The sequence below is a fragment of the Temnothorax nylanderi genome, unplaced genomic scaffold (genome assembly GCF_030848795.1).
Source record: "Temnothorax nylanderi isolate EJ_2023f unplaced genomic scaffold, tnyl_v1.0 TNYL_tig0029_pilon, whole genome shotgun sequence".
Lineage (NCBI taxonomy): Eukaryota > Metazoa > Arthropoda > Insecta > Hymenoptera > Formicidae > Temnothorax > Temnothorax nylanderi.
The window spans coordinates 1,105,176-1,126,419 of record NW_027249091.1 but is presented as its reverse complement, the minus strand read 5'-3'; the positions used below and the strand labels follow the sequence as shown (position 1 = coordinate 1,126,419).

The window sequence follows — 21,244 nt, the reverse complement described above, 5'->3', positions numbered from 1 at the left end:
CCTTCAGCCATAAAAAATTGAATCCAATCACAGTCGACTATTCTCCTCACGTTCCCCTGTGATTGGTCAATTTCTTACGGATTCGGGCCGGACTGGCTGGAGTGCATTTGCGAACGCCGCGCGTGGAAGGCGTGGCCGGCGAACCACACCACCCGGCGCGGGCCAATCGCGCGGCGTTACGTCATACGTGGCCTCTCTCGTTATCGCTGTTGCAGTTGGTCCCCCGTGATGTATGTATATAAACGTCTTTCCTTTCTTCCTTATCATCTCGCTCTCTCTGTTCTGCTCTGTTCTTCGTCGACGCGCTCGGGTACTTAATCGGGTGACGGGAACGAACGGCCAACAGCTGTTGCTCGTTGACAGTACACGATCGGCCGTCGTGGTACATGTGTCGTCTCGCGTGTCCGCACGAACGTAACGCGCATCTTGGAAGACACGTTAACGTTACACACGAAATCGACAGCGTTCCTTGGAAGAGACGAAAACGCCGTTTTACTCCGCGCTTTTCTCCCACGCTTTTCGCGCACGAGAGTGTGCGTAATCCCGTGATCAACCGCGATTTTTCGTGGTTTAACGTGGAACCGTAAAGCTGCGTACAGCCTACGTTTCCCGGCGTGAAGGACTCGAGCGGATCCTTGAAAGCGAGAAAGAAGGCAGGGTATAGGGAAGGAGGAAGTGAACGACGTGGAAAACGATCCGGCGAGTGTTGTCGTCGCGTCACCAAGTCGGAGCGACAAGGGCAACATGAATCTGTCATTCGCTGGCTGCGGCTTCCTCGGCATCTACCACGTCGGCGTGGCGGTCTGCTTCAAAAAGTACGCGCCGCACTTGCTGCTGAACAAGATAAGCGGCGCGTCCGCGGGCGCTATCGCCGCGTGCTGCCTGCTCTGCGACCTACCTCTGGGTGAGTGAACTCGCATCTCTTTCTATTTTTTTTCCTCCCCCGATTAATTATGTAAAACAGTCTTCCCTCCTTGACGGTTTTGGAGGAGACAGTTTCTCGCGGACAGATCGCGCGCGAGATTAATCCTCAGCTCCTGTCCTTGTTTTCGACCAACGTAACTCCTGTCCATGAGTCGTTCGTGTCCTGAGCTTATTAAATGACTTTTAAAATGTTTAAAAAATCTAAAAAAATTTATAGAGTAATCTTTCAACCTTATAGAATACGAAACAATACTTGAGATTTTTAGAACAATAAAAAAAATTTCAACAAATAAACTCGGAAAAGTCGCTAAAAAAACGTAAAGAATTTAAAAAAATCATATCACTGGTTGAAATTGACGTGGAATAAAAAATTTTCTTTTGAAATAGAAGCTGAAGAGTTGTTCTTTAAGAAAAAATTACGTCGATCTTGTATTATTAAAAAATAAAAAATTTTTTTACAATTGAAAAATACGTATTTTCGATGTCGTTAGATTCATGAAAAAGGGAATAAAAATAAGATAATCATGTGATATTTGTTTTAAATTGCGTATTTATGGAAAATATTATAAAAGAACAGTGAAAGTATTATAAAAGTTTTTATTTTTATACTTTATGATTAATAACAATCCCGGCATACACATAAGCGATGTTTCTCACATATGGGTCTTAATTGTCTTATATATTTAATTTTAACACTTACCTAACTTCCTTTGATGTTATTTTTCTTAAAAAGCCACAAAAAACAATTTTTTGCACGGAAATAACAAGTTTTGAGACTTTGCGTTTGGGACACGTAGCCCCTCTGTGCATGGGTCATTCGTGTCCGTTCGAGATTTGCAATCTCCAGTACTCGCGGCTGTACCAGCGGAATCTAACCAAGTTTTTCCCTGAAGTAGCGCTTTACTTGAAGTTTTTTTTCAGCTACTACAAGTGGCACCACCTCTGCTGAGTCTCAAGACATTATAGGTAATAGATTTTGGCCGGACACATGGCCGGACAAATGACCCATGGACAGGGGCTGAGGGTTAATTATGTAAAACAATCTTCCCTCCTTGACGGTTTCGGAGGAGACAGTTCCTCGCGGACAGATCGCGCGTTCGTTCGTCCGATAATTTCTCTTTCGCCGCAATGTTTTTCATCGTGAGATCGTCCTGTCGATCTCTGTTGACAGGACGAACAGCCGCTTCTCTGCTGTAAAGAATACAAGTGTAAGATAATATTAATGTTATTACGTTTTAATGTTATTTTAATATTTCCCTTCTTTCTTCTTTACTTTCCGTGCTCTTCTTCTATTCTCTTTTCTCTATTCAACATTTTAGGAAATATATCAGTTTTCCTTTTTTAACGTGTGTGTCTGCTTTTTTCCTTTTTTTTTCCTTTTGTTTCGTCAATCATTCGTCACTTCGAGTGTCATACTTCCTTTCTTCTCCCTGAGTACTTACTTTATTTGTTCGAATATTGCAAGAATGAGCAGCTTCTAATATTTTTTTTGATATATTGTCTTCTTTTTACGAGTATCTAATTCCTATGGGGAAGCTCCTTCTTCCTATTCCTTCATTCGAAGATTTCATCCTGTTTTCCATAGAAACTTAACAAAAGATTTAAACCGGAACTCCGAGAACAGTCGCACCTGGGGTGACTCCAGTGTCGAGAAAATGAAGCTTACGTCACAGTAATTTCAATGTGCTTCTTTCGTTGTTTTTTTAAAGTACTTTTTGGGTACTTTTCCCTTTACTTTTTTCTCTCTTAGAAAATTGAGTAAATCTATATTATGGATACGTATTATCCTCAAATACTAACAAATTATAGAACAATAAAAAATATGCAATATGTAATTAATAACAATGACTTCTAATTGAGGTAAAAATCACCCCAGATGACCGTTTATGCAAACAATAAATAAATAAATAAAGTAACCGTTCTCGGGTTATTTACCTAATGATTCTGAATTGCCTCATTTCGATAATCTTCAAATTACTTGATGTCAGTAATCTTCAAAAAATGACGCTTGCGTTACGTAATCACAACATATGTAAGCTTATTTGATGGATTGCATCTGAAAATTGAAGCTAAAAAAACGTCGTAAAAAACGCGCGTGCAATAACGCCGCGGTTAAATTAAATTACATGTCGTTGCACAACGATAGGGTCGGCGAAACGGATGGGTTTATTATTATTCCCGTCTATAATTCATTCGCGTGTGTCGTTACCGCGATAACGAGAACAATCGAGGAGCTAATTAGCGCGCGACGCGGTAAATTTGTAACGCGCCTGCCCTTTCCCATATCTCTGTCACGCTCGCCGAGATTGCGCGCGTTACACATGTTAAGTTTTATTAAATATGCGCTCCCGCGTCGTGGAGTCGTGGAACAACGTCGTTAAGATTACCCCCGCGTTTATCGCAGGTGCGATATGCGCGTGATCGTTAAACTCGTTCGGGGAGAAACGAACCGTGTAAAACGAGAGACGAATGAAATGCGTTATGAACGAGGAAATCAGCCGCGTAAGAAAAAGCTGAATAAAATATGCAGTCGGGGAGATATAAATCGCGCGTGTAAGAAAAAGCTGAATAAAATATGCAGTCGGGGAGAAATAAATCGTGTAAGAAAAAGCTGAATAAAATTTGCGATATGGAGAAATCAACCGCACAAAAATATACAATCCGGTTTCCCTGCACTGAGAAAAAAAGTTATTAACTTGATTAAATATTTTCAACTGATTATTATTATTTTTTTAACTGAAATATTTAAGTATTTGAGTCAAATTACGTCACGTTAGATTTAACATGTCGTATTTAATGTAAATATGTACATAAATATTTCAATTAAAAAAAATAATTAGTTGAAAATATTTAGTCAAGTTAATAACTTTTTTTTCCCAGTGTGGGAGTTAAACAATGTTGCAATAACATCGCGGGGAATGACGTTTTATCATTCATGTCGCAAATTAATTTATAAAAGAAATGTTTATTCAATTCAACTCTTATGTGTAAATGTAAACAAGATGAAAAGGTTATTTGAAAGGATATTCTTTGGTTTAAAAGGTATTTTTCAGCTCTTAGTGACCAGGATATAACATAAAAAGCAAGAGCGTTTTTGTTTCTTAGAAAATAGAAATATATTCTTAAAATAAGACTAAAAGAACCAAAGTTTAACGTTATTTGCTTTTTTCGTTTTCCTACAAAAAATTCATGAAAAATACTCTTTTTACGACCTTTCAAACCAGAATATCCCCTTAAGTTTTTTTCCAATAGCTTTTTACACAAAAGGCTATTTTACACATTTTACTTGAAAAAGCTGGAGGGCTTTTAAAAAAATTTTAAAGAATGTAAAAGATGAAAATAGAAAGAAAAGATACGACAGTATATCCTATATGTATTTCTGTCCGAGGTCTGAATAGGGTCTTTGCCCTTACGGGGCCTGATTTAATCTCGTCGTAATAATAGTTACGTGGCACGTGTTATTGTCGATGTTATTGTCGGTGAACGCACGGAGCTGATAAACACTGGTAATAGAGCGACAATTACGTTCCGTGGCGCAAGGCTACTTTAGAAGCTCCGAATCGGTGCGCGAGCGACTTATCGCTGACCCGCTTTCACAAATCCTGAAATAATTCGTTATAAGTATTGCGTAAAACGTCATCACCCTTATACCGCCTTGATCTGGTAAATAGGTCGCATGCCTAGCAGTTGCGTCGACGAGTGCGTGTTCGAGGGGGGAGGGGGGGACGCAGGGGGACGCGGAGTGCTGTAACGCGTGGTTTATCGCGCGAGTGTTTTGTTTCCCCGCGAAGCTAACAATAAGCGTGTTGCCTTTCATTATCACGAGAAGTGCGATAACCACAAACGGCACGCCTCTCTCGTTATCTCTCACGCGCCATTCCGCACCATTATGCGTTCGTAATGACACAATACGCTGACATCCGTAAGTGCACGTGTAAACAAGCGCATCTAACTCCAAGTATGGATTTCCGGTCTTTTTAAATTTATCGTAAGATTTGAAAGGAACGAGATATTAAACTTTCGTTTGAAAATTTAGTATACACTGAGAAAAAGTTTATTAAGCCTAAAAAATATTTAGTCCGATGCGTTCAACTAAACATTTTAGTTAGTTAACTAAACATTAGTTGAAATAATTAATTCTTGATTAAAGAAACTAAATAAATTGTTGGAACAACAACTAATGTTTAGTTAACTAACTAAAATGTTTAGTTGAACGTATCGGACTAAATATTTTTTTCGGATTAACAATTTTTTTTCTCAGTGTAGAAATAAATATGCATCACGTCTAATTATAAGATGTACAATAAAAGCTCTATTTTTTAATAACGCTATTTTAAAGTGTTATTTATTGCTTGTTTTAAATCTTTTTTTTCAATTGTGTTTTCTTATTTGCGTCGCGCAGGTGATGCAATTTTGTTATGAAAATTCTGTTAACAGAATTAATGCTTAAAGATCGGGGCACACGTAAGAGTCAAGGTATTGAATAGCCTTTTGTTTAAGTCGCGTCGAAGTGTTGCGTCTATACGTCTGTTTAATATACGCGTCCGCACAATGCAGCGAGCTTATTATGAATCATTTTCGACGGACGCGCGATCGTAACGACGAGATCCTGCGTCACTGCACTTCGCCGTCTTGCGTAAGTTCTAATTACGGAAACGAGGGAAGTTACGTACAGCAAACGTACGTTATAGCATACGTCTGAACTCAATTAAACGAGGAACTGCCGGGACGCGTGATGCACTGATGAGATTTAACTCGGCAGACTTTGGCACACACCTGAAAAAACACAGCCGCTTCAGTCGCTTTGTCTCCCGCTCGGCAACTGTGATTTATTGAGCCGCAAATTACATCACGAAATTACATCAGTATCTGATATACTACATATGTAAGAACGCTGCTGACCTATTTTCTAAAATGATAGGTTTTTAAGCACGATTGACATTTACGGAAGTTTAAAATAAATTTGCGTGCAAAATAAATTTCTGCATAAACTTCGAGAAATTAGTAAGTCAGAGCGAATAAAATGGAAAGTAGATTGAATATTTAAATAACTTAAATAAATTTAAATTAACATAAATTAATTTTCGTAAATCGTCGATTAAACGTTCAAAATTATTCCACGTGTCTCTGTCCATTGTTGTTTTCGTATCACTTTCATAGAATGTAGTCACGCGTCCGATCTCGCGACAAACAAGGTCATTAGACAGGCTTGTCCGTAATACATGGATGTGCGTCGACAAGCTGATCGGCAGCTGCGGCAAATATGTTTTCGTGTTTTCACGAGTGACGTTGAAAATCATGGTCATGCAACGCAAATCGGCGGATAGAAAGAGAAACGCTATACCTCTTGTGTCGGTTTTCTCGCCTAGATACGTGCATCGGTGTCAGTGGAACTGGGTTACGACTGCACGTTTATTTACGGGAGGAGGAGGGGGATTGTTGATCGATAGCGGTCTTCTTACTTTTCACTTGTTAGCCGAAAGGAAGCGGCTCGCACATCTTTTCGTTTGAGATCGAGGCGTTGCAATTAGGCCAAACAGTCAAAAACATATTTTCCTCGTCGAAGAAGATCCTGACGTCTTAAATTGATATAATCAGAGATTATACTAATAGATCAGCCGATTCGAATGTCGCTCGTGACGCGTTGAGATACGCGATACTTACTCGCGGAAATCCCAAACACAATATACTAGAGTTGATGAACGTTATTTGAGCGATAAACACCGATAACTCCCGATATTTATTTGCGCCCGGCGCTTATCTGCGTGCCGTGATAAGGGCGCAATTATCGATGATTATGGCGGCCTGATAATTTGCTGCCTGATAAGGGCAAATAACCGAAATTATATTGCGCGGTGTTTACCGATCACACCGTGCGGAAAGAGAAGCTTTATCGAGACTGATAAATTGTCGGAGGAAACAGGTGCAGGAAATGCACAAAATGTGTACATTATATAGCTGTATAGCTGTATATAGCGTTTTATCACACCGCGATAAAACGTGTTGAAAGAGACTTCCCGAGAGACTTCGCGTATCTTTTTCAACGTTAAAATGACAAGAAATCGAAGTCAGTCAATGTCGACTATAACGAGAAAACGACTAAAATGTCTCTCAAATCATTTTTATTTTAACGCGTGTTAGCAATGAAAAAAGGATGAGACAACGAATTGTTTAATCACAACGGGGAATATTTCTTCACAATTCTTCGACAGTAAACGTCGAATTTTTTCGATTCTATATATGTTATCATCAATTTGCCAATATACATAAATTGTAATTTCATGTAATATATTTTATTTTGCCGTAAAGCCTATAAATTCATATAATACATTGATTATCACTGTTCAAGGTAACTTTGTCCCCGACATCATTTTTATATGTCAAATATCAATATGCTACTTAATTATGTTTTTGGCGTTTATTTGAAATTTAATAAATTTTAATTTTTGCCTACAAAAAATCGAATCGACGAATAGCTGATGCCTATAGATCACCAACCATGAATTAATTCGTGTCTGGCAGTCAATGTTAACAATTAGGTAATTCTGTTTCCGATGCCATTTTTATATTACTTAATTATATTTATTTTTTATCTAAAATTTACAATAAAATTTTATTTTCCTCACCAAAAACTCGAATTAGCGAATAACGAATCGTAGCTCCATTTATAGATCGCCAATTACGTATTAACTCATATTTGTCAATGTGTTAACTCGTAAAGCTTTCTTATCATTGGCTATTCTTTCATCGTCGATCGTAGGCCGGTATTCATAGTCGGATCTTATATTTAAGACCGTCTTAAGTACGATCTTAAAGTGTTATGAACCAATCACAGAGCCGTATTAACATTTTAAGACATTACTTAAGACAGTCTTGTAATAATATCCGCCTATGAATACGGGCCGTAGTTTCCGAAAAATGATTCTGTCGACAGTACATGAGTACAATGTCGCCATAACGAAATAATGATCTCCAACGACTCGATTATCTTCTTTTTCTTCAGATAGTATCGATGATGCACGCGTATCGATCGCAAAACGCTGCACATGTGTCATCCGTTCGACGGACGATACTTATCGAAGGACCAAGATTTAAAGTCCAAAGGACAGGGCTTTTCCATTGCAAGTCAATCGACCTGTTATTACCTGATTATGACGATCGTCAGGTGCTGTTGTTCACGCGTAATGACAAAGTCCGCACGTGTATTTGACATTTTCTCTATCTTTGCGCGCGTGCCAACAAGATAATGATCTTCGTCGGGGATCGATCGGCGGACCGTGTGGACGCATAATAGTCTTAAAATTATTTCTTGATATGTATATCCTTATAAGATTAGAAAGATATTTATCGGTACCCTTCGATCGTATGATGCATTTCGAGCATGCACGTCGATTAGTTGATAAAAGATAACCGTTATCTTGCGGAAGTAGAAATGTGACACGCTGTCGCGCGCCGTATGGGGAACTTCTCCGATAATTGTATCATTTTACATATCATTTTACGTATATCAGTAGTCGGATTAGGTAACTTTGTCTCCTATAACATCACTTTTATATCAGTTACTTTATGTTACTTAATTATATTTATTTTTTTATCTCAAGTTTACAATAAAATTTTATTTTTTCCTCCAAAAAATCGAACCGGCAAGTAGTCCATTTATAGATTGCTTGAATCCTAGGACGCAACACTTTGTCTCACAATCAGTTAGAAGGGATAATATTCATATGGGATGGCATCTTCTGTTATTTACATTTTTTTCGATAGTCATTCCAAGTCGTATACTTTATTGTTAGTTACGTGCGTCTGGCAGCTTATTGTCAAAACACAAGCGATAAGCGTGGGATAATGGGTGTCAACACGAAAATCTAATAGAAAATTACATCTACATAAATCCGACTGTTATACAGTTAACTCTCGAATAACATGATTAATCGGCTCTGTGTTATTGAAAACTGTGTTATTGAAAACCGTGTTATTCGGGACTTATTGTTAAACTTGTTGGACTTATTCATACGATTTTGGAGATCACGTTCTATGCTATTAAAAAATACGATAAAGTAATACAATAAAGTATACGACTCGGAATGACTATCGAAAAAAATGTAAATAACAGAAGATGCCATATCCCATATGAATGTAATTCAAGATTTCAGATTCATATAAAATTGAGCATTTGGTGGTTCCAAGGAATTATTTAAAAAAACTTAAAATAAATGAAAAAAGGGTTGTCACAATTTTTTACCCTGCTATTCAAGAGAGACTCCGTGTAATTCAAATATCCTGTTATTCGAGGGTTATCTATAATATACATGTATTCGCTTATCTAAAATAATTCGTTAATTTCTTAATGCTCACAAGCCAGGTCTGAATCTCATTAGATCATCGATATCTTTCTGAAAGATAAGATTTATCAGAATATTTTTCTGATAAGAAAAAAGATATCAGCCCTTTTTTTGCTTTACCGAAGTTTTAGAATTCCACGAATGTGACGGACCTCCATATAAGGTCCTGGATATGTCAGACGGTTCAATCAGTTCCGGCTTTAGCAAGTTTATAATAAGACGATAATACGATATACGATTTGCCGATATAAGTAACGGCTTCTTCAACGGTGCAAATGCGTTCATAGGTCGAACGCATCGGCCTCGTTGCATGATTCAATCCCACGATTTTAATTCGCATTCAATTCACATCATTTATTAATTCCTGTCGACGTGTGCGACACTTACAAACACTATTTCCCCTCCAAGCAGATCTGAGAGATAATTTCCAATGTTTCTTGTGTATCTCATTTCGTGCGCACCAATGCATGAATTTTTCTTTTTTTTTTACACATGCCTCCGTTTTCATGATTTTGAATTCATAGTCGTTCGATTTAATATTCAACGTGGTCAGTTTGGCGATCGAGAACAGTAGTTACGTAATCGAAATGCTAATTACATGAAAGATATTATTCCGAATTTCTCTCTCATTTCCATTCGATGTTATCAACATATTTTCTTCACGCACATATGTAATGCGTTGCGATAGCCCGACGCATAATTCTTCAAGCTGCAAATCTGCACGCGAGTGTGATCGTCAAACTATATTTTTCAGATCTCCATAAATCTCTCGAATGAAAAAAATTCTTTGATTCTTTGTTAACCGATTAGAGATAAAGTAGAGGATGAAATACTTGATTTTCGCTCATTTGCGAGAAATAGTTTGGATCGCGAAGGATTAAACGATCGAATAACGATGCCGAGTAATTATGTCGCAATTATATATTATTATATAATATATATATCAAGATTATTCGATGTCTCTATATCAGCATTCTGTGGTTCACGCAGCCTAGTAAAAAAGACAAATAATCGCGCGTGCAATTATCGGAATATCATTCCGTATTTTTTTAACAAACGGACGGTTCATTGGCAGTCGTTATCCATTCTGGCATTTCGGCTTTTGCCTTGACCATCGAAAGAGAAATCCCGTTCGGATCGAGGTCCGGATGCTGGTCGAAGCCCGTGGTGTCATCGTCTCTCCTTGATCTTTCCGCGCAGTGATCGCACGGCGTAGAATCGCGAGAGCGGTTCCGACACGTGATGTCAGCTCGCGTCCGTATCGGTATCTCTACGGCCGGGCACGAGAGATATGGCGAACAAAGCGATGCTGTTCCCTATCTGTCAGCTAAGCTGCGTATCGGATACGCTGACGTTTTACATCGGCTCGCGCTGACTCCCTAACATTTTGCGCACATCATCTGATAACCCTTCCGCGTATCTATTTATTCCTCCCCCCCCCCTCCCTCGTCTCTCTTGCCCGCTCGGCGTCCGTCTGTTTCTTCTATGACGTGTGAGACATATATCCGCGCGGGAATTGAGAAATCCGAAATAACAGCTCCGTATCAGCGGAGAAATACGCGACTCCTCTTCTTTTTCGGCTCCAAGATCAAGCTCGTGCGGCTGACCGAAACGTAAACATTACGCGAATCTTAACACACACGCACGTACTTATCTCGGCGAGATTCGCTGAATGCACAGCCGGACCGCCGCACAGGCGGACGAAATCTGAAAATTCATGCTTATTCGCGGATTATTCAAAATGCAAGTCGGCGATATACATATCTCTGTTGCGCGCGGACATGTAGGAAAATAATTAAAAATTGAACTCGAAGATCAGCCTTCTACATTTGTTTCCCTCTTAAATTGGGACAAACATCGTTATTATTTTTTTCGTAGATTCACATAGTGCGGAGGAGATATTCAAGTGCGAATTTGCTTTAGATTAATTTTTTAAACTAAATTTGTGTATAAAATTTTATATTAAATTTGTGTTAAATAGCCTATCTGCAATTTTGGTTTGAAATATCCTATCTTTGCTGCAAATTATCAATCTTCTGAAATAAACGACGCACCGCGGACTGTTTCCGTACATCATTTTACGATTTTTGCAGCGGGTGATTCTCCGAGGATCACAGAGATCACGAAGCGTTATTTCAACAAGAAATGTGGCATGATCGATCGGAAGATAACACACGCGCAACGATATCTTTCCTCGACTCCTATCGCTCATTCTTTCTTTCGCCATTGACGTAGAATTGTCTGCGGAATTTAACTTGGAGCAAATGCCAGAGAGATAGAAGGGGAGGTCGCGTCATGAGGTTGCGTAAAAATAGACGCATCTGTGTTTATTTATTGCCGATTTATCATGGACATCGCGAGATCGGCGTTACGTGGTGGTCCTGAAAAAGAGCATATTTTGCATCTTCAAGTAGTTTGCGACATCGCACTTTGCGTAACATCGACATCGGGATGGGATTGCGCTTTCGAACATTCAAGAAAAGCCGTTTCGTTGTTTTCTTGCGTTAAATTCTGAGAATTAAGATTTTTCGACGCGTATAGTGTTACATATGCGTTCGAAGCGCTAATAGCGATATCTTATTAAAAAGTATCTGTTGTTTAGTAGCTGGATCAATAAATGAATAAAAGCGAATATCTCATTAGAAAGTGAATATCTCATTGGCGATAGGAATGTTGTTGATCGTCGGACATGAATCATAAATTGCAGTATTTTCATAGCAGTTAAGAGTCTCGATAAAAGACCTAACAAGAGTAAACATCAAGATTAACGAGTTGAGAGATATGGTTTTTTAATTACGTCTACTTGTGTTAGACAGACGAATTCTAGATACTAAGACCTTGAAGAAATATAAATCTATTCGTAATGAAAATCTGCGGGAACACCATACACCACACACACACATACATACAGCTACATCCCTCTCTCCTCCACATACAAAATTCCTAAAGCTTTGAACATGATTGTTTCAAAACCTTATTTTTATCCAATATTCTGTCGACAGGCTATGCCAATTGATATCTTGTAAATATCTTATCAAATTTGATTAATCCCGCATTGATCATTGTTCTCCTTTTCCACCTCAAGAGAGATTATGAGCATATTTTTAATGACAAGTATATACAGGCATATATATTTTAATTTTATTTATTTTGAATATTTAATTTAAAAACACATTTGTTATAAATATCAATGCATAAATATTAAATTTTCATATATATGTATATCTACATAAAATTAAAATATATATTTTTTTATTTTACATATTTTAAATATTTAATTAAAAAAACATTTCTTATAGATAACTTAATGCATGTACATAAATCTGCATATACATGTGCAGATTATACACGGATATGTGTGTATCTTTAACCTTTAGAGAACTTTAGAGGACCTTTAGAGCAGGTTTTTTTTATGACTTTTTATAATTGTATCATATTGTATCATATAATTGTAAATTTCAAAAAAATTATTATTTATATTTAGTTTTGAATGAGAGATATGGAAACCTTTTGCAAAATCTTATAAAAATATATTTTGAAATTTAGAGTTAAAAATATAAACAAATTTATAAGAAGGCATTCTCACTTTGTGAGAATTAAATTTTTATTTACAAGTAAAGATATAGAGTAGGAAAATAGTAAAGAAATAGTAAAGAAAATAGTAAAGAGGCGACATAAAATATCTAAAGGTTTTACAAAAGAGGTCTAACAATAAGAAGATAAGGGTAATCGCTTTAATTCTCGGAATTGGCCATTCTCACTTGCTTCTCTTAGATTCCCGGAACTATTCAACGGCCCAAAAAACCTTTATACATGATATTTTAGCGTATAAACAGTTGAAGTCTAAAAACAAGTTTCTCGTCCTCTAAAGGTTAATGATGATTAATCACCTTTGTTGAATAATATAATTATAAATTTTTGGTATATTTAAATAATACTAATTTTTACTTAAAGAAACAGTTTGCGTGAAATTGTGGTAATAACGTAGTTGTAATGCGAATTTATTGCATTTATATAGCCTGCTTCTCCGTTAAGATGGATTTATCATAATTGATCAAATTCTGTCGATGCATCGGTGGCAAATTCATAAATAACAGTCCTCAGGTTGGTCCTGCTCTAATTCAGGATCGTTCTTTATCTGCTTTCAGGCGAAATGACGAGCAACGTATTACGCGTGGCACGTGAAGCGCGACAACGCACGCTCGGACCGTTCAGTCCATCCTTCAATGTGCAAGAGATACTACTGGACAGCCTGCGAAAGGTGAGTGGAACAAGAAATGACTACATTACCACATTAGAATTTGCATCTGACAGTCTATTTACATGCTGTTTTCGTTCCTGCATCCTAAATAACGTTCCTGCATCATCCAGTATCAACGTACAAAGTGGAGAGCTCCGATTTAGATTTCTAATAATAAAAATGCACTATTAATACGCCATGTTTGCAGCCGTTTTTATTCCAGTCTTCTTACTATTATTTTTATTCCAGTTTTTACCAGATGATGCACATATCCGTGTAAATGGTAAATTACACATCTCTCTAACCAGAGTATATGACGGCAAGAACGTAATCGTTTCCCAATTTAACTCAAAGGAAGACTTGCTGCAGGTAAGATATGTTAGAAGTTAGATCAATTTTTGTCCATAATAGATTCTCGTTAAAGCACCATTCACGAGATATTCTGAGAAGTAATTTTCTGTTCCTTCGAAGAAGTTTCATATATGCAAAAATTTTGAAGTCTATTTTTTCATATTAACATTTTTTCTTTCTGAGAAGTTGTTCATCCTCCTTTACGATAATATTTTCTGTTTTTTAAAGGCTCTACTAGCCACTTCGTTCGTGCCGCTGTTTTCTGGTTTGTTGCCACCACGATTCCACGGCATCAGATACATGGACGGCGGATTCAGCGATAATCTTCCTACGCTCGATGAAAATACTATTACCGTTAGTCCGTTCTGCGGAGAGAGCGATATCTGCCCGAGGGATATTTCATCTCAACTTTTTCACGTACGTATTCACGCGTATCAATAAAATAATTCCTCGATAAAGAAATTTAAAGCAACTTCGACATACAATAAAATCAACGAGTGTGCCTGATTAATTTTTATAATTATCATTTATTTGTATTATTTATGCATGTTCTTGTATTTTGCAGGTCAATTTCGCCAATACAAGCATAGAGCTCTCTAGACAAAACATATACAGGTTTACGAAGATACTTTTTCCGCCTAAAACGGAGGTAAGACGAAAATGTTAATTATCCCTTTTGATACTGCATTAAATACTTTAAATTAACAGATATAATTTTACATGCTTTTAAATTACAGACTCTCTCGAGTATGTGTAAGCAAGGATTTGACGATGCGTTACGATTTTTACATCGTAATAATCTACTGAACTGCACAAGGTGTCTCGCTGTTCAGTCTACATACATAGTTCAGGAAACGATCGACGATGGTATGGAATATGATCCGGAATGTGTAGAATGTAAAATGCATAGACAGGTGAGAGAGTCTACAATACTTTCAGTAGCGACAATATTTTTGATAATAATATTTCATTCTATTTATTTTAAATATAACTTAAACTCGATTTTAGTAACATTTGTTAATTTTGGAATTTTGGAATTTTAAATTATTCTTATTTTACGTTCTTGATATTCCATTTTAGGAAGCATTGGTAGCTAATATGCCTGAGACTGTGATGACAATATTCCAAGATGCTATAGATTCTGCCAACAAGGGACTTATTAACTGGTTGTTTAAGCATCGTGGTATGAAGCTGTTGTCGTTGTTGAGTTTACCTTGTACACTACCGGTAGATGTAATGTACGCTACAATCACAAAGTAAGTAGCTGTTGAAATATATGTGCATGTAAATATGCATCACATACACGCTTTACATAACAATATTATTTTTATATAAATACACGTGCACATATAAATAAGTATTATACTTAATGCTTTTCATTTTTCTCATTAATTGGAGGTGTTGCATGCCACAAATATATATATTTTGTAAATTAATAATCTTTATTATTAAATATTGCAGATCAATTAAGATCATTATTAAAGAATATTTTTGTCTAGAAGAATTTTTTAAGCAGATTTTGTTTAAAATAAATTTGAATATAAAAATTTGAGATTTTGTGTATATATTTATTTGTGTTCGAAACATTAATTAATATTTTTATAAGTGCATAGGTTTAATATTTTCTGAATTAAAACCACTACACACATTTTGAAAAACATTTTTTTAGGACATGAAAACTTCATTTTATTTAAACTGTACAAAGAAAAATTTTTTAATTTATATGTTTGTATCAAAATTAAATTAAATCTCTTTTTATTATTTTTGGTTATTTTGACACAGTACTGTATAAATACATTTTTGAGATTTTAAAGTTCAAGAAAGCAAAAGCAATTTTTTAATCCTCTGGACAGGAATTTCACTTTAAGTTTGATTATCTTTTATTGCATCGCATTGCATGAGCAACAATGTCACCATTAATACATATCACAGATTCAGTCAATTGGCAATTCAGGCAATTTCACGCATAATTACCGCTTGCAATATTGTATTTAATGTCATGCATGTCATTGGTAGTCTGATTGGTAACAAGATAGAAACTCGTACCTTGGAATACAAAGTAGTCGGAAATGTTCTGCGTACCCCGCAACAGGCACTTACTCACAATAAGCATTTAACACACTCTCGGTAAGCATAAATGCTTTCTTTATTTCGTACATCAACGCATACCTGCGAAATTACTAAAGCATTTATTGTCTGAAATCCTTATTTTCAATTGTAAAATCTACTTTTGACGCACATATTGATGTTAAAGTCTTTGTCATTCTTTTATGAAAGTATTTTAATACGCGCGCGAGTTTTACATTACATTGCGAGTTTATACTTTGTAGAGGTGCGAAAGATAGAAAGTAATAAAGTATCTCAACGGACATGTCTGTTCGTAAATACTAGTAATATTTTATAACAATTTGCTTTGCAATTAATGAAAAACATTTTTTTTTTTTCAGATTCATTACGAGCGTTCCAAAGCTACGACATAACTTAGCGGAATTAACTAAATTTGTCTTAGAACAATTGAGTATAATGTTCCCGAAGATCAATGTCTATGCTGAGCCATTGCCTCAAACGATCAAGTGTTATTTCAACATTATGGAATTCGATACGAGTAAGTACATTTTGACCAATGGATTTTTAATCTAAACTTTTAAATCAATTATAATAAAAAAATTTTACCTAATTGTTTTATAAATAACGGTGGCAGAAAGAAGTGAATGTCAATATGGTTTAAGTGAGCTTAATGTGGCTTAAATTATTTAGCAGATATGATTCTAATATTTTCGAACATTTGCAGATACATATGATGTGCAGGATGTAGACGAGATAGACGCTGCTATATACAAAAAGCAAAAGAACCTGAATTTGACTCTCCAATACAACGAATGGTAAGTAATTATAGTGGAGATAGTTCTCTTATAGAATTATATTTAACAAATTTTTGAATTAATGTCATTATTGTTAAAATATTTCATGTTATAGTGGACAATTGGAAAAATGGAAAGATACAAGGAAATCGAGCTGTGTAATAAATATGGGCGACTGTACGTCAGTGGATACTTTCGAAAATATTCTCCAAGTGAGTAACAAGAAAAATAGAATGTTCAAAACACATATTTGAATAAATTCCAAGATAAATTTTATATTGAATCTTATAACTCTTACTAGGCAACTTCGGATCAAGAGGCCGTAATGGCGTATTATTATATGGATGATAACAATAAAGTGCAAGTGACAGAAATCTTCGACGTAACGGAATCAGAATCGCATACCATACTTTCTTCGGATGAAGTTGACACCAATAAAAAACTCCAATTCGATGATTGGGATGAGCCTACATGGTTATCTCAGCATAAACTCAATGACGGTAATTAATTGATATTTTCTTTCTAAAGAAATATCAACGATAGATATTTATGATCAATATTTTAAAATAAATTATTCAATGATTTTAATTATCAATCTAAGTTAATTCTTTAAATTTTGTAAAATGTGTTCAGCAGCTACAGAGTCTCTTTACACCGACGGAAATCAACAAAGCATGGAAAATTTGTCGGATGTATCGTTAGAAGATGATATACTGGATAGCGCAAATATATTCTCTGATCCGGAAAGTGAATGGGATATGGAAAAGGACCCAGAACAAGCGGAGGTGTCTAAATCTCCGGACAGTCGACCGGAAGTAGATCAACCATCCACAAGCTTACTATAGAAATAAGTTAATAGCATGTTACCACATATGTCGTTACCACATATAATATAATTGATAATTAACTTTTTGGATGATATGTTGCAAGAACATATGTGCGCTATTTAATTAATTATGAATAATTTATAGAATGAGACATTTAAATTAATCTACTTGCATATTTCCATTTCGCGTGAATGTATGAAAAAGTTGTCCGGTTTGAGAAAGAAAAATAATGGATAATTTTTCAGATTTTTATTATCACCGTTTCTAAAATCATGTTATCTCAAATATAATTATAACTTTTTTAATATTTAACCTAAAATATTTTATAAAAAATAAATTTAACCATGTATATCTATGTACATTTATATTTTACGAATCTTTTTTGACATATTTGTTATCAAAGAATTAGAAAATTGTTATTAAAGCTTGTTACCATTGTTACTTTTCAGTAGATATTCGTGCTTTATTTCATATCGTTTTAATGCTTTGATATCTATCTGGAAATTTAACGCCGCAACGAAATATGTTTTTATTACACATCGTTACTTTAATCACAAAATAAAATTTCTAAAAGTGATGCATGGGTCTGTGTATGTTATAGATCTATATATGTATATGGTACTATGACCTGTGGTTTTTACTACATTTGATATGTGTAGCATTCAAAGTTAAATGTCTCAATCTATATAAATATGTACGTTCCATTCTGAATGTTCTTGCAAGATATAATTAAGATGAAGCGTTGATATACAAGCACAATTACTGAATACATGCCAATAATGCCATTTGCATTTAAGTGTCTGTAGTACGACGTGCAACAGTATTCTATCGTAATCCAAGTTTGCTAACTCGGATTTGGAAATTCAACGAGCGCTTGCCCGAGTTAATACATTTTACACAGAGACTGATATATCGGTGATTAAAAAGCGTGGTGTCTCAAAACCATCGGTATTTTTGACACTAGAAAGAAACTCTAGAAAATCGATCTTTCTTCAGCAAAATAAGACGAGTGTAATTAACGAATAATGAACGAATGAAAACAGGGAGGGTGATGGACTGAGCTTCAGAAGAGAAAACAGATGACATATCACATATTTCGTGAATTGGAAATAGATATAATGTTAAAGATTAGACGATTATTTTTTTACTATAAATGGTGATTCTATCCTTGAATTAAAAAAATTATCTCTAAATTATTTATGATTGTTTCTTCTTGATTTATTGGTTTATTATTATTCGTTTATAGTTAAAAGAGTATCTGATGTTACGCTCTGCTTATATAGTGTATAAAAGATTACAGCTAATTTGTAGGATATGCTGAAGAGACAAATATTTGACAAACTTGAGTCCGGAAATTATACGTTTCCGAGCTATAAGATGATTTCTCTAACTAATGTCCATTTCTGCTAATGTAGATTAAGCTATAAGATGATTTCTCTAACTAATGACCATTTTTACTAATGTAGATTAACTTTAATTTCGATTTAACTTACTTTTTATTTATTTTTAGTTCTAAGAATTAGAAAAAGTAAGTTATACGTAGTTAAACCGATATACACAAGACTAAAATTAATCTGCATTGATGGAAATGGACATAAGTGAACGTGGACTTCTCGTTTATAATATATAATCGATATATCCGTTGTTCACCTTAACATTTGTTTGAACACATTTCTTCAGGAAATGTGTATGTTCAAACATGTATGATTTGTAGACTTGTGTTTAAAATATTATTTTGGTTTGCTTTGATAATTACTATCATAAACTCCTAAACTTTGGCAGTAATTTTTTGTATTCTATAATCTGACGTGCAACTATTTTTTTTCTCTGCTCTACTGTAAGCTTATATTCATCATACAATTTTATTTCTTAGAGTCTTTCTATGATTATCTACTAAGATATGATGTGTTAACAATGACATCAATTCACAATTTCGATGAATATAAGTATAAATTATTTTCATTATAATTGTTTATCGCTCGTTATGTATACATATAATGGATAGATCCAGATTTTGTTTCTTCTATAGCCTATACGGAGAATGACGCAGATTATAGATCATAAATATCTGCAAACGTTTCTCGAAAATTTCAATGAATGTAACTCTCTATGCAGTTACCTCTATTATAATTTTGCTATTGTTCAAGAAGTTGTTGAAACATGGATCTGGAGGTTGTGAAAATAGAATATATAGTTTAAAAATATCTTAATGTAACATTTAAGATTATAGAATAATTTTTGTATTTTGCCATACTATCTTCCTGCTAGCGTTAATTACTGTTGGATAATTATTATCGTAATTCAATTTCTATTCTTCAAGATAGCATAATCTCGAAGTTATCGATTATTTATAATAGATTATTAAAACAAATCTTTTGTGATCGTATACGGTTGGGTCTGAGTGTTAAAGATTATACAGATTTTATATCACGTTAGGAAACAGGATTTAGACAATTGATCATGACCAATTTAGCTTTTATAACAATATCTTTCATATCTAATAGTTTTTATACATGTTTTAATTATATTTAAGTTTCTGATTACTTATTTTAGGATACCTACATATTCCACTTTATACAAGATCGGAATTGTACAAAAGAAAATTTGCCTACTATTTGCCCAAGTTTCATGATAATTTTATTCAGAAAATGGGAATATAAAAAATATAGATAATATATAATTGCTGTGAAATGTTCCCACATGTAAAAATTATCCCAAATAGATGTGCAAATTATCTTTTTTATCCATTGTAGGTTTAAACAATGCAATTTTTTTAAATGTTACATTTATATCGCGCGATTTCGATTAACAAGATTAAATTTTTTATTTGGTTATTAACAGTCTCCCTACTTGTTAATATATGAATGATCCAATTAAAGAAGTATTGTTAAAAAAAACGTTGGTCTCTTTGATAAATCTTCCTTTTTATAAAACATTGATATGATATAAAATCTTAATTTTGGTGATTACATTGTGAATGGTTACGCTTATTGTTGTGTTACCTTATTGTAAGTAGAATAAGTAGATTAAGTGCTAATGAATAAATCAAATTGACAATCAAATCAATTATCCTGTTTATAATTGATGTATAAAAAAACATTAATTAGTGAACACTGATTGATATTTAGGAAATACTTTTTCAGATATAAATTTTGAGTAACTTGTAAAAGAAGCATGAGAAACGTTTATTTTATAAACAAAGAGTTCTAATAATATTTAATAAGTATTAACAAAATATTTAGTTTTTGGTATTATTTTAAATGCTAGCGATTTGTTTTTTATTTTGCAAAGTGTTTCGGTTATTTATACATAGATGTAGATAACCGATGAACATTGTACGATAGCATTACATTAAAAAAATAAATGCATTTACATATATGTTTTGCTACTCTTCTAGTTTTGCGCATGGATTCCTTGACAACTTTTATGATGCTCGTAATTTGTATAAAAATATCAAAAAAATATTTTGTGGTATTATATAAAATATGTACTTTTTTATTACAAATAAAAATTGTGCAACACACGTATCAAAATGTACAAATAAATGTTAACGACGGCTAGATTACATATGACAGTCTCTTGGAAAAATACGAAAGTAATGGAATAAATTTCAATAGATTAAATAAAATTTGTTTGATGTATATAATTAAATAAAATAAAATACATCAATGAGAGTTAACATTATTCTTGTCAGTATTC

At 34.5% G+C, this 21,244-nt stretch overlaps 1 protein-coding gene and 1 long non-coding RNA gene across 4 annotated transcripts; one reads left to right on the top strand and one right to left on the bottom strand.

Moving 5' to 3' along the window:
- Positions 1–239: 239 nt before the first annotated feature.
- On the top strand, positions 240–21,224 carry Bmm (brummer). Of its 3 annotated transcripts, none has more exons than XM_071702315.1 (13): positions 240–904; positions 13,415–13,527; positions 13,756–13,875; positions 14,086–14,274; positions 14,423–14,506; positions 14,595–14,771; positions 14,938–15,113; positions 15,874–15,984; positions 16,305–16,462; positions 16,649–16,739; positions 16,834–16,930; positions 17,020–17,218; positions 17,355–21,224. In XM_071702315.1, the coding sequence occupies exons 1-13, from the start codon at positions 745–747 to the stop codon at positions 17,561–17,563; spliced, it is 1,884 nt and encodes a 627-aa protein (XP_071558416.1). In that variant the 5' UTR covers positions 240–744; the 3' UTR covers positions 17,564–21,224. The 3 variants fall into 3 exon arrangements, with proteins under 3 accessions (XP_071558416.1, XP_071558415.1, XP_071558417.1); XM_071702314.1 differs by having other exon boundaries at positions 242–904; positions 17,352–21,224; XM_071702316.1 differs by lacking the exon at positions 15,874–15,984 and having other exon boundaries at positions 251–904; positions 17,352–21,224.
- LOC139770357 (uncharacterized) lies at positions 5,169–6,654 on the bottom strand. The gene is made up of 3 exons (XR_011717726.1): positions 6,589–6,654; positions 6,269–6,503; positions 5,169–5,700 (listed from the first exon to the last, which is right to left on the bottom strand). It is a non-coding gene; the product is annotated as an uncharacterized lncRNA (long non-coding RNA).
- Positions 21,225–21,244: the final 20 nt, after the last annotated feature.

Bases quoted from the DNA above. Each gene is read 5' to 3' on its own strand.
- Bmm (XM_071702314.1), top strand. From the start codon at position 745: ATGAATCTGTCATTCGCTGGCTGCGGCTTCCTCGGCATCTACCACGTC. The intron at 14,507-14,594 runs GTAAGACGAAAA...TTTAAATTACAG, and splicing joins TTTTTCCGCCTAAAACGGAG to ACTCTCTCGAGTATGTGTAA. The intron at 16,463-16,648 runs GTAAGTACATTT...GAACATTTGCAG, and splicing joins CATTATGGAATTCGATACGA to ATACATATGATGTGCAGGAT.